Here is a 13244-nt window from a genome sequence, read left to right as displayed (position 1 = left end):
ACTTAGTACACATGCTCCCCATGATATGATCTTTCTAATTTTAATGCCAAATTAAAGTTTTGATCATAATTTCATGGTCCAATGAACATAGAAAATGATAATGAGAAGTTCAGGTTTAAGTTTTGGTAATAGTTTTTGGTCAAGGTAATTTTTGATGAAGTTGAAGTCACATCAACTTGAAACTTAGTACACATGTTACCTATGATATGATCTTTCTAATTTTAATGCCAAATTAAAGTTTTGACCATGATTTCAAGGTCCACTGAACATAGAAATGATAGTGCCAGCGGGGCATCGGTGTACTATGGACACATTCTTGTTAACAACTAAAATATCATCGTGATGAAAAATATATGTGTTCAGACTCAAGGTAAAAATGAGAAACAGAACCCATTTGAAACCGAGATTGTGCATTAATAGAGGAATATGTAAATTTTTCTTGTTCTCCTTTTGATATCCATAGAAAACCCTACTATCAAAATATTTTACCATGAATATTAACTAGTTTAAATCAATTAAATCAATCAGTTTTCTTCAATTTTTGAGTTCTGAATTCCACAATTTCTTATTTGTCTGCTTGCAGGAAAGATGACTCCATCACTGGAAAACACTTTGCCCCAATCTTGGCCACTTGTGATATCTTAATCAGATTTTTTTCAGAATTATTTAAAAGCTAGGTTACTCCCTTGAGCAGTAATTTTTGTTACTTCCTATAAGGGACTATATTTGAATGTTTGCCATTAAAAATTTTGTCATTATATAGAACTAAGATTAAAGAAAAAATAAAAATGTTTAAATACAAGGGGCCATGGTTTCCTATTAACACATATATTTGTTTTATAAGTGTTCATATTTCTGCAGTTAAATATTTGAAAGCACGTGAGTATATATCTCTGTTTTATTGCCTGTCACCTGTTACAGTTGTTCAAATGTCACTTGTTACTACTAATAGATATTTCAGAAATAAGATTTTACAAACAATCCATTCTGTTTTGTATATGATTTTTGTTGAGCCTTCCACTTTAGTAGAAAAAGCGAGACTAAGCAATCCTATTCTCCGTCGGCGGCGTCGGCGTCGGCGGCGTCCACAAATATTCACTCTTCGGTTAAAGTTTTTGAAATTTTAATAACTTTCTTAAACTATACTGGATTTCTACCAAACTTGGACAGAAGCTTGTTTATGATCATAAAATAATATCCAGAAGTAAATTTTGTAAAAATAAAATTCCATTTTTTCCTTATTTTACTTTTAAATTGACTTAGTTTTTCTGCGAGAAACATTATATTCACTCTGTGGTTAAAGTTTTTAGAATTTTAATAACTTTCTTAAACTATCCTAGGTTTGTACCAAACTTGGACAGAAGCTTGTTAATGATCATAAGATAGTATCCAGAAGTAAATTTTGTAAAAATAAAATTCCATTTTTTCCGTATTTTACTTTTAAATTGACTTAGTTTTTCTGCGAGAAACATTACATTCACTCTGTGGTTAATGTTTTTAGAATTTTAATAACTTTCTTAAACTATCCTAGGTTTGTACCAAACTTGGACAGAAGCTTGTTTATGATCATAAGATAGTATCCAGAAGTAAATTTTGTAAAAATAAAATTCCATTTTTTTCGTATTTTTCTTATAAATGGACTCAGTTTTTCTGCGAGAAACATTACATTCACTCTGTGGTTAAAGTTTTTAGAATTTTAATAACTTTCTTAAACTATCCTAGGTTTGTACCAAACTTGGACAGAAGCTTGTTTATGATCATAAGATAGTATCCAGAAGTAAATTTTGTAAAAATAAAATTCCATTTTTTTCGTATTTTTCTTATAAATGGACTTAGTTTTTCTGCGGGGTATCATTACATTCACTCTGTGTACCAAACTTGGACAGAAGTTTATTTATGATCATAAGATAGTTTCCAGAAGTAAATTTTGTAAACTCCATTTTTTCTGTATTTTACTTTTAAATGGACTTAGATTTTCTTCCAGTTAATATTACATACAGTCTGCAGTTAAAGTTTTCAAAACATTTATTAGATTCAATAACTATCCTAGATTTTTACCAAATTTGGACAGAAGCGTCTTACAATCAAAAGATAGTATCAAGAGGAATATTTTTAAATATTTTTTCCTCATTTTTGTTAAGCCTGCGATTTACAGCAATAGTAGGCGAGACACTGGGTTCCGCGGAACCCTTACAAATTTTTTGTACCAAAAGTTCTGTTAATGTCCCATACTGATCTCTGTATATTGTAGCACTAAATTATTTCTGGAATTTTCTTTTTCTTTATTTTGTTACAGGCCACTTTTAAGAGATGAGCTACAGTTTTACTAAAAAAATATTTGACTTTGACATTTGGTTGATTTCAGTGTTTAAGACATCCTGAAGCAAAATGTTTTTGTTTAATAGACCACTTTCGAGTTCATCCGTCACCGGCAAAAACTCGTCAATTATACACGCCTTTATGACGTCATTTACCAGATAGAGGGGCTCGCCTGTATCCCTGCACTATTTACGTTCATCAAGCGTCTTAGTGATCGTCTTTGTGCAGGATAAACTAGAAATAATGGTTGCTCTGTAGGTACTTACTGACATTTCCCTAATGACAGCAGTGTTGATTGTCAATTTTGAGAATTCAATTTGCCGAATAATTCGTACAATATAGAATTATAGTTTTCCAACCACTCGCTCAACATTGGAAGGAAGTGACGACGCCCCTAAACGCACAAATGACGATGATAAAGGCGCGTATAATTGACGAGTTTTTTCCGATGACGGATGAACTCGAAAGTGGTCTATTGCTTTTGTTCATACATGAATATTTAATGACAAGATCTTAAAATATATAAAAGTAAGAAGATGTGTTATAATTGCCAATGAGACAACTCTCCACAAAAGACCAAATGACACAGAAATTCACAAGAAGAGGTCACTATACCGCCTTCAACAATGAGTAAAACCCATACAGCATATAAAACGTCCCAAAATGACAAATTTGAAACAAATAAAATGAGAAAACTAATGACCTGATTTGATTTATGTTAAAAAAAATGAACAATAAACAAATATAATATACAGCAACAATCAACAAACACTGAATGACAGGCTCCTGATTTGGGACAGGCACATACAGAATAAGGCAGGGTTAAACTTGCTGCCACTGAACATGGGACAGTGGTACAACAGCACAATTTAAAAACAAACTATGCAAAACAATAAATGAAAAACAAATATGAGAAACAACCAAAAAAAAAATCAACTCAATAACAGACTCCCAACTTAACAAAATATTTTTTAATTGAATTGTAATTTTGTTGGTGTTTTCCAAAATATTCATTTGTATGCTGTATTTCTTAAAAATGGCGATAACTTATATCCTGCATTTATGTCCATTTACCAACAATTGCAATGATAAATGTACACAAAAATTACTGGATAAACACCATGAAAAAAAAAAAATAAAAAAAAAGATATCGTAAAAACATTTCAAACTTACTTATGAATAAAAATAAAACTGACATTCAATGCCCAAAAATATGATGACAGGGAAAAGACAATGAAGTCATCTGGGATATTTTATATATATTATAGTTTACTTTACAATATTGTAATGAAATTTTTGAGAGGTCTATATTATTGTTGTTTTATTTTTATTTCAGAGAAGGAAATAAAAGCCAAGATATTACAAAGACTAACATCAATAACATCTGAGGATGATGAATCTGATAAGTAGGTCATTTACCATAAGTAGGTCATTTATTGTGTATTCATAATGATATTATTATTAGTGAAGTAACAATTACATGGATGTCAATGGTATAGATTAACCAAGAATTTGAATGTTTACAAAGTACACTTTTTTATACGACCGCAAAATTTGAAAAAAATTTCGTCGTATATTGCTATCACGTTGGCGTCTTCGTCTGCGTCGTCGTCCGAATACTTTTAGTTTTCGCACTCTAACTTTAGTAAAAGTGAATAGAAATCTATGAAATTTTAACACAAGGTTTATGACCACAAAAGGAAGGTTGGTATTGCTTTTAGGAGTTTTGGTCCCAACGTTTTAGGAATTAGGGGCCAAAAAAGGGCCCAAATAAGCATTTTCTTGGTTTTCGCACTATAACTTTAGTTTAAGTTAATAGAAATCTATGAAATTTTGACACAAGGTTTATGACCACAAAAGAAAGGTTGGGATGGATTTTGGGAGTTTAGGTCCCAACAGTTTAGGAATTAGGGGCCAAAAAGGGACCCAAATAAGCATTTTTCTTGGTTTTTGCACCATAACCTTAGTATAAGTAAATAGAAATCTATGAAATTTAAACACAAGGTTTATGACCATAAAAGGAAGGTTGGTATTGATTTTGGGAGTTTTGGTCCAAACAGAATAAGGGCCCAAAGGGTCCAAAATTAAACTTTGTTTGATTTCATCAAAATTGAATAATTGGGGTTCTTTGATATGCCGAATCTAACTGTGAATGTAGATTCTTAACTTTTGGTCCCGTTTTCAAATTGGTCTACATTAAGGTCCAAAGGGTCAAAAATAAAATTTAGTTTGATTTTGACAAAAAATGAATCGGTTGGGTTCTTTGATATGCTGAATCTAAAAATGTACTTAGATTCTTGATTATTGGCCCAGTTTTCAAGTTGGTCCAGATCGGGGTCCAAAATTAAACTTTGTTTGATTTCATCAAAATTGAATAATTGGGGTTCTTTGATATGCCAAATCTAACTGTGTATGTAGATTCTTCATTTTTGGTCCTGTTTTCAAATTGGTCTACATTAAAGTCCAAAGGGTCCAAAATTAAACTTAGTTTGATTTTAACAAAAATTGAAATCTTGGGGTTCTTTGATATGCTGAATCCAAACATGTACTTAGATTTTTGATTATGGGCCCAGTTTTCAAGTTGGTCCAAATCAGGAACTTAAATTATTATATTAAGTATTGTGCAATAGAAAGTCTTCAATTGCACAGTATTGCGCAATGGCAAGAAATATCTTATTGCACAATATTGTGAAATAGCAAATTTTTTTTTAATTAGAGTTATCTTTCTTTGTCCAGAATAGTAAGCAAGATATATCTAATTGCACAATATTTTGCAATAGCAAGATTTTTTTTATATTGGAGTTATCTTTCTTTGTCCAGAATCAACTTAAATCTTTGTGATATACAATATACAATATATATTCACTTTTTACTACCAACTGATAAATTAAAATATTCTTTACCATTCAGTGATAACAAGCAGTTTTTTTACATCTTAATATTTTATGATGTATTTAAATGAGTAGTTATTGTTGCAAACTCCATTAGAAATTTTAATTGAGGTTAGTTTTGGAATAAGGGAAAGGGGGATGTGATTAAAAAAATTGGGTTCAATTTTTCTCTTTTGAAATTTCATAAATAAAAAGAAAATTTCTTCAAACATTTTTTTGAGAGGATTAATATTCAACAGCATAGTGAATTGCTCTAAGAGAAAACAAAAATTTTAAGTTCATTAGAACACAAACCTATGCTGTGTCCACTATTTAATCACAATCCAAATTTAGAGCTTAATCCAGCTTGAATGATGTGTCCATACTTGCCCCAACCGTTCAGGGTTCAACTTCTGCGGTCGTATAAAGCTACACCCTGCGGAGCATCTGGTTATGATATGACTTTGGCAAAACATGAAATCAAACATTCCTGAAAAAAAAATATTCATCGATCCTTGAAAACTGGTACCAAAGAAAAAAAATGAATCCATAGTACCAGTGTGTGATCACAATTGTTTTGGTGCAAGTGCTAATGAGACAACTCTCCATCCAAATAACAATTTATAAAAGTAAACCATCATAGGTCAATGTCCACCCTTCAACAGGGAGTCTTGGCTCACACCCAACAACAAGCTATGAAGGGTAAAAAAATTACTAGTGTAAAACCATTCAAACAGGAACACCAATGGTTTAATCTATATAAAAAAAGAGAAATGAGAATCACGTATAAATTACATAAACAAACGACAACTACTGTACATCAGATTCCTGACAAGAAAAGTCAAGAACATATGGTCTGAGGTGAACTATGAGAATAAAAGTAGATAACTCTGGCTTCTTAAAGAATCTCATTATTTAGTTTTTGAAATTACAGAAATGAAAACAAATCTTAAAACCTTTTATGCCAATTATATTGCCAAAATAAATATCATCACGTTTTCAATGCAAGCTTTGTTGCTTATTTATGATAATCTAAGAGTGTTGAAGGGATATCATAATTGACATTTGATTTATGAGCAAACATTTCTTAATCACATCAAATTCTGTAGAATATATATTTTTGCTAGACGATCTTAGAGGATAATGCATTGTATTCATTGCATATAATGAGCAAAAAGAGTATTACATTTTAGTCTTTTATCAGTAAAACTAATTTGCTATTTTTTCAGGGCTGTGCTGTCAGAAACAGATGACAAAAAAATCTTGAAAAGATTAATTTCAAAAGATGTAGAGCATCCTAAAAGCCCTGAATTACAGAGACTCAAGTCTAAAGAAGATGAAATAAAACAGGAGGAGAAAAAGTCTACTGGAGACAATAAACTGATTACAGATGAAAAGATGGAGGAAGGAAATGTAAGTATTCCATGACAGTTACAGCCAATGTCAACAAGTGTGTAGCTAAAGGTAATATATTTGGTTAGCTTGCTTGCTAGCTGAACTGTAAAGTCATTATTAGGTAAGGTATACTACCCTCCTTTTGAAGTAGCCTTGTCCTACAGACAGATAGATTGTTTATCTGACGGACTAGTCTTCTCTTAAAGGAGGGTATTGTACCTAACCTAACAATAACTTAAAGGTTCAGCTAGCAAGCAAGCTAACCAAAGATATGACCTTTGCCTACACACTCATTGAAATCAGCTGTAATGAAATACCTTGTCATTGATAATGAAGTAAAATTAAGAATGGAATGGGGAATATGTCCAAAAGACAACAACCCGACCATAGAGCAGACTAACAGCTAAAGGCCACTGATGTGTCTTCAACATAGCGAGAAAATCCTGAAGCCAGAGGTGGGCCTCTGCTGGCCCCTAAATAAAATCATTTACTAGTTCAGTCACACTAAACACCAAAACATATAAATTAAATAAAATTAAAAAACATACAAGACTAACAATAGCCAAAGGCTTCTGATTTTGGACATGCACTAAAATGTTGCGGAGTTAAACATGTTTTGTGACATCTCAACCCTCCCCTACACCTCTAGCCTAGCCAAAATAAAGAAATACATAGCAAATACACAATGTAAAACTCAGTAGAAACAATTAATAACATTGTTGATGATTTTGTTAGAATTAAACATCAACTAGATATCATTGAGATGGAAGCCATCTCTGTGGGCCCCGCTGTCAATAACGTTGGGTAAATAAATATAGTGTGAATCAAAATTGTAAGTGATGGACAGACCAACAGACAGACAGACCTTTGACCTAGGCAGTTGTACATACATCATGACACACCCTCTGGTGTTGGTTAAAATGGATGTCAAGTATAATATTTGAAATCATTACGGTTCCCAAGATATAGAGCGGACACAATCTTCAACTCAGGACACAGGGTTGTCAACTAAAACCAAAGTTTTTTTTACCTTGACCTTTGACCTAGGAAGTTGTACATACATCATGACATGCCCTCGGATGGTGGTTAAAATGGATGTCAAGTATGAACTTTGAAATCATAAAGGTTATCCAGATATGGAGCGGACACGATCTTCACCACAGGACACAGAATTGTCAACTGAAACCAAAGTTTTTGACCTTGACCTTTGACCTAGGCAGTTGTACATACATCATGACACACCCTCTGGTGTTGGTTAATAAACATGTTAAGTATTAAGTATAAAATCATAACGGTTATCTAGATATGTAGCGGACACGATCCTCATCACAGGACACAGGGTTGTCAACTGAAACCAAAGTTTTTGACCTTGACCTTTGACCTAGGAAGTTGTACATACATCATGACACACCCTCTGGTGTTGGTTGAAATGGATGTCAAGTATAAACTTTGAAATCATAAGGGTTCTCAAGATATAGAGCGGACACGATCATCACCACAGGACACAGGGTTGTCAACTGAAACCAAAGTTTTTTTACCTTGACCTTTGACCTAGAAAGTTGTACATACATCATGACACACCCTCTGGTGGTGGTTTATAGGCATGTAAAGTATAAAGTATGAAATCATAATGGTTTTCTAGATATGGAGCGGACACAAAGTTAAAGTGTTACGGACGGACGGACGGACTGATCACTATAGGGCGACCCGACTTTTAGTCGGGGCCCTAACAAATGTGGGTCTGTTTGTATCAAATGACCTGTTTCTTATCTGGATTGCCAAATTAAACAAAGAGTAAATATTTTATGGTCTTTTGGATTAAAAACAGTGGAACATATATACCAGAATAAGGTATTGTTATTTCAGCTACTGCTATGTGTATTTCATAGCTATGCCACTATATAATAATTAAGAAATAATTCATGGGGGCTTGAATATATCGTGATTTTACCACGGGTTGGCCCTTTATGACAAATATTTTACCCTGAGCGATAGCGAGGGGTAAAATATAGGCATAAAGGGACAACCCATGGTAAAATCTAGATATACTCAAGCCCCCATGAATTATTTCGATTCTAATAGGTCAAATACGGCAAGGCTTTTGGATCGAAGCGCTCTAGGTGAAGTCAAATATTTGCCATTCCCAGAAATAAACACAATAATAATTTGGGGTAAAAGAACGGAGCAAACTGAATTAGTGACATGCTTAAACTATTCAAAATAAGGTATATAGATAGTTTTGAATTAATTTAAATGATAAATTACTTATGTGTCTTAAATGTTTAAAAAAATATGGCTTATAACACATTTTAGCATCGTTTGTTTACGTTTCCATGTTGTGATGATTGGGGGTAATACAAGCGTGTATTTTCCCGTAAAATGCTCATGTTCTAACGTCATCGTTTTATGACGTCGCAAACTCATTCATAAAAAAACATTTGACGTGGGAGTACGATCGGAACAGCCCATGCAATATATTCAAATTTTACCACGGGTGTGTACTCAAAGCGTTTGAAGGACGTCATGTTAGAATTACACTTACATACATGTGTGTTTATATTTCAGGTAAGATTAGGTGTGTTTGGTACCTATGCTAGAGCACTAGGTGTACCATACACATGTATCATCTTGATACTGTTTGCCATGAATCAAGCGACCTCTGTATTTGGAAATATTTGGCTGAGTCAGTGGACATCAGATAAAACTCTGACCAACAGGTCACTAGAATCTAACAGTACAGTATACAGGGAGAGAAATGACTACTATTTAGGGGTATATGGTGGAACAGGAATAGCTATAGGTAATTTGAATATTTTATGTTAATTAGATGAACAGATTTTTTAGTATCTTCTAATAGCTTTGCCTGTAAGTTGACTGTTTTGGTTCCTTTATCTGTGTATTTAAACAATACAGTTTAAAGATTGAAAGATACCATGTTTAAACATAGATTTTTTCCTTGACTATAGGCTAAATGAATTTTAAGTGTTACCTTTGATTAACTGTCTGTCCATCCTATCAAATAAGAAGGAATCTGAGGCAAAAAAAATCTGGGTAGCTATCCCGTGTTTCATTTAGAGCAGATTTCAAAGCATGAACATTTTTTAGAATGAATCCATAGTCATATTATATATAACTTGATATTTTTCTTCTTTTCAGGTCAATTTTTATTGTCCTATGTGACCAAAACTTGATATTTTTTTCTTCTACTCAGGAATATTTTTGTTGTCCTATTGACTTTATTTTATATTTTATTTTTATTTTTCAGGAATATTTTTATTGTCCTATGTGACATTATTCATGTTAAGATCAGTGGCAGCTTCAAGAAAGCTCCACCATGAAATGTTACACAGTATCATCAGAGCACCAATGTTTTTCTTTGATACCACACCAATTGGTAGAATTGTGAACAGATTCTCAGCAGATATTGAAACAATAGACAACGAGTTGCCCTGGACAGTTCAGATGTTTTGGGATACTGCTTTTATGGTTGTTGCTACATTTGTTGTGATATCTTATGGTACTCCTCTTTTCATGACTGTGATTGTACCATTTGCATTCTTCTATTTTCTTGCTCAGGTAAGTCTTCCGATATTGGAACTAGTGTTAAATAATCTTTTTACTTTTGAGAATTTATCTAGACGTTATTAACATGCTTATGAAGAAAAGAAGATGTTTGTTAAAGAGAAAGTCTTAAATGACTTTAAAAAAAAAGATAGACACACGAATGCTTGTAAATTCACATGTAATATTTGTAATTAAACTATTACAATATGGTACTTGTACCCATGGTGTAAAGTGAAAAAAAATATATAATATTTGTAATAAAACTATTACAATGTTGTACTCAGTGTGTAGAGAAAAAAAGATATGTAATATTTGTAATAAAACTATTACAATGTTGACTTGTACTCATGGTGTAAAGAGAAAAAAATATGTAATATTTGTAATAAAACTATTTCAATATTGCACTCATGGTGTAGAAAAAAAAAGATATGTAATATTTGTAATTAAACTATTACAATGTTGACTTGTACTCATGATGTAAAGAGAAAAAAAAGATATGTAATATTTGTAATAAAACTATTACAATGTTGTACTTATGGTGTAGAGAAAAAAAGACATGTAATATTTGCAATAAAACTATTACAATGTTGTACTCATGGTATTGAGAAAAAGATATGTAATATTTGTAATACAACTATTACAATATGGTACTTGTACTCATGGTGTAAAGAGAAAAAAATATGTAATATTTGTAATAAAACTTTTACAATATTGCACTCATTGTGTAGAGAAAAAAAAGATATGTAACACTTGTAATAAAACTATTACAATATTGTACTCATAACATAAAGAGAAAAAGATACTTATATTTGTAATGTTATATTTGTAATAAAACTATTACGATGTTGTACTTATGGTGTAACATAGGTTTGCTATTTGTTGCTATTTTTAAAAAAAATATTGAAAGGTAGTCCTCAGTATATTCTGAAGATTTGAGACATTTAAACAAAAATAGCAAGAGCAAGAGGTAAAAAATATTCTTTCTAAATATGTAAAACTACCAATCATTTAGGGATTGAATGTATTAATTTAAACTACAGAGCAGCCATTTTTTTGTCATTCCAAGAATAATGATTGAGATTCCTTATTTTTTGTAGGACTTTTTTTCCAGAGACCATATTTAGAATTGGTTGTTTTTGTTGGTTTGAATAATGATATGCAATTTTTTATTATAGAGATTTTATGTAGCCACATCTAGACAGTTAAAAAGACTTCAGTCTAAGACGAGATCACCTGTATATAATCATTTTGGAGAAACTGTCTCTGGTGCAAGTGTGATCCGAGCTTACGGAGCGCAGGAAAGATTCATTGAAACTTCTGATCAGAGAATAGATATGAATCAGAGATTTAGTTATGCCAGTATAACTGCCAATAGGTTGGTTTTAGATATATAAAGGTTTTGATTGATACAATGTGAGTAAGACCCACTTCCCTTTTGTGGCCATGTTAGAGATCTGTTCAAATGCCTTCATAAATACTAATAAATCAGCCAAATTCAAAGTATTTTATTGACAGCTATATTTTTGTTTCTCAGTAAAATAACATGAAGATTATGTTTACTTTTAAAGTTCATTATGTATATATTAAGTTCTGTTTCTATAAACCAGGGTAAACATAGTAACTGAGAGGGATTTCATGAAATATTGAATATTAAATTCTGTTTCTTTATATTAAGTGGTTTGAAACAGGTTTGTTTGTGTTATACTGATATACTGTATCTAAAACTAGGGTAATAACTTCAAAGCATATTTTGTTATTAATTTTTTACATTTAATTATTATACAGATGGCTTGGAGTAAGACTGGAATTCCTTGGTAACTTAACAGTATTCTCTGCAGCCATATTTGCTGTTATATCTGTTGTAAAAGGGGACGGCATTGATGGAGCTATTGTGGGTCTATCCATCTCATATGCCTTACAGGTAAATATGTTGTAGAATAAAAAGAGATGTGGTTAGAGTGCCAAGGAATCAACTATTCACCAAAGAATCACCATGTGGCATTCAACAATGAGCTAAATCTGCACAACACCATATGTGCAAAATCTGCACAGTCTTACTTAGCTATTAAAAGTTTTAACCGGACTTCAATAAATGTTAAACCATATAAAGGACAAATCCAAAAAGGACCTACAGCAAACATCAAGTTTAATTTATATAGGTTTAGAATAACCAAAAAATGTTGAAAAGGCTTCATATAAATCATAGAAAACTTTTTAAAAAGATGAAAAAAAATCCTTGTTATTTGTGCATTTCAATTTAATAGACCTATCTCAAGTAAATTTTTTATGAATGAGTCATACTGGTTGACTTTAGATCAATCGGTGTAAATGAAGTCATTGAACAATCGGTTCTTACTGAGATGTAATATTAGACATAAACATTGTGACAAAGTTAATGTACATGAAAGTGCATGAATTCAATAGTTTGATTTCAATCTTGTGTAAATCATCCTCTGATTGTTGCCCTTTTAAACTTTTTACTGTTCTAACACACTGTATAACAAATGTATTTTATGAAAAATATAGCACAATTAAGCTGGGCTATTATACTAACTTTAGTATAATAGTCCCAGAATTAGGTCAGTTATCGTAGAAACAAAGCTTAAAAAATTACATGATTTTCTGTGAAGGTATTATACAATACAATACAATACGAATATGTTATTATAGTGACATTGTGTATAACAAATTATGTGCAATATTGAAATATGTGAAGGTATTATATCAGTGATCGAATTTTTGGTTTGATTTAACAGATTACAGAAAACTTAAATTGGTTGGTAAGGATGACTAGTGACCTGGAAACCAACATTGTTTCTGTTGAAAGGGTTAAAGAATATACAGAAATCCCTTCAGAGGTAGTATATTAACTTGTTTGTATTTTATCATTAGCTATAAGAGGCTCTTAGGATGACAAAATATGAAGCAATAGACAACTTCCGAGTTCGACACATTTAGGTCAAAAACTTTGGTTTTAGTGAACGTCACTCGTGTGTTTAGGTTCGTCATCACTTCTGTGTCCATGTTGAGCGAGTGGTTAAAAAACCATAAAAGCTCTATTGCACGAATTATTCAGCAAATTATATTCTCATAACT

General features: G+C 31.8%; 1 protein-coding gene across 1 annotated transcript in view; it reads left to right on the top strand.

The window, feature by feature from the left end:
- LOC134701579 (multidrug resistance-associated protein 1-like) overlaps positions 1 to 13244 on the top strand; it is a 35380-nt gene that overhangs the window by 16630 nt on the left and 5506 nt on the right. Inside the window, exons 15-21 of the mRNA XM_063562712.1 lie at positions 3656 to 3725; positions 6419 to 6602; positions 9150 to 9384; positions 9850 to 10160; positions 11324 to 11523; positions 11934 to 12069; positions 12905 to 13006. Of these exons, the coding sequence (XP_063418782.1) occupies positions 3656 to 3725; positions 6419 to 6602; positions 9150 to 9384; positions 9850 to 10160; positions 11324 to 11523; positions 11934 to 12069; positions 12905 to 13006 (1238 nt within the window). The remainder of the gene's footprint in view (positions 1 to 3655; positions 3726 to 6418; positions 6603 to 9149; positions 9385 to 9849; positions 10161 to 11323; positions 11524 to 11933; positions 12070 to 12904; positions 13007 to 13244) is intronic.

The sequence above is a fragment of the Mytilus trossulus genome, unplaced genomic scaffold (assembly GCF_036588685.1).
Source record: "Mytilus trossulus isolate FHL-02 unplaced genomic scaffold, PNRI_Mtr1.1.1.hap1 h1tg000247l__unscaffolded, whole genome shotgun sequence".
NCBI lineage: Eukaryota > Metazoa > Mollusca > Bivalvia > Mytilida > Mytilidae > Mytilus > Mytilus trossulus.
The sequence above is the reverse complement of the archived record's forward strand: the minus strand, read 5'-3'. Positions and strand labels throughout refer to the sequence as shown.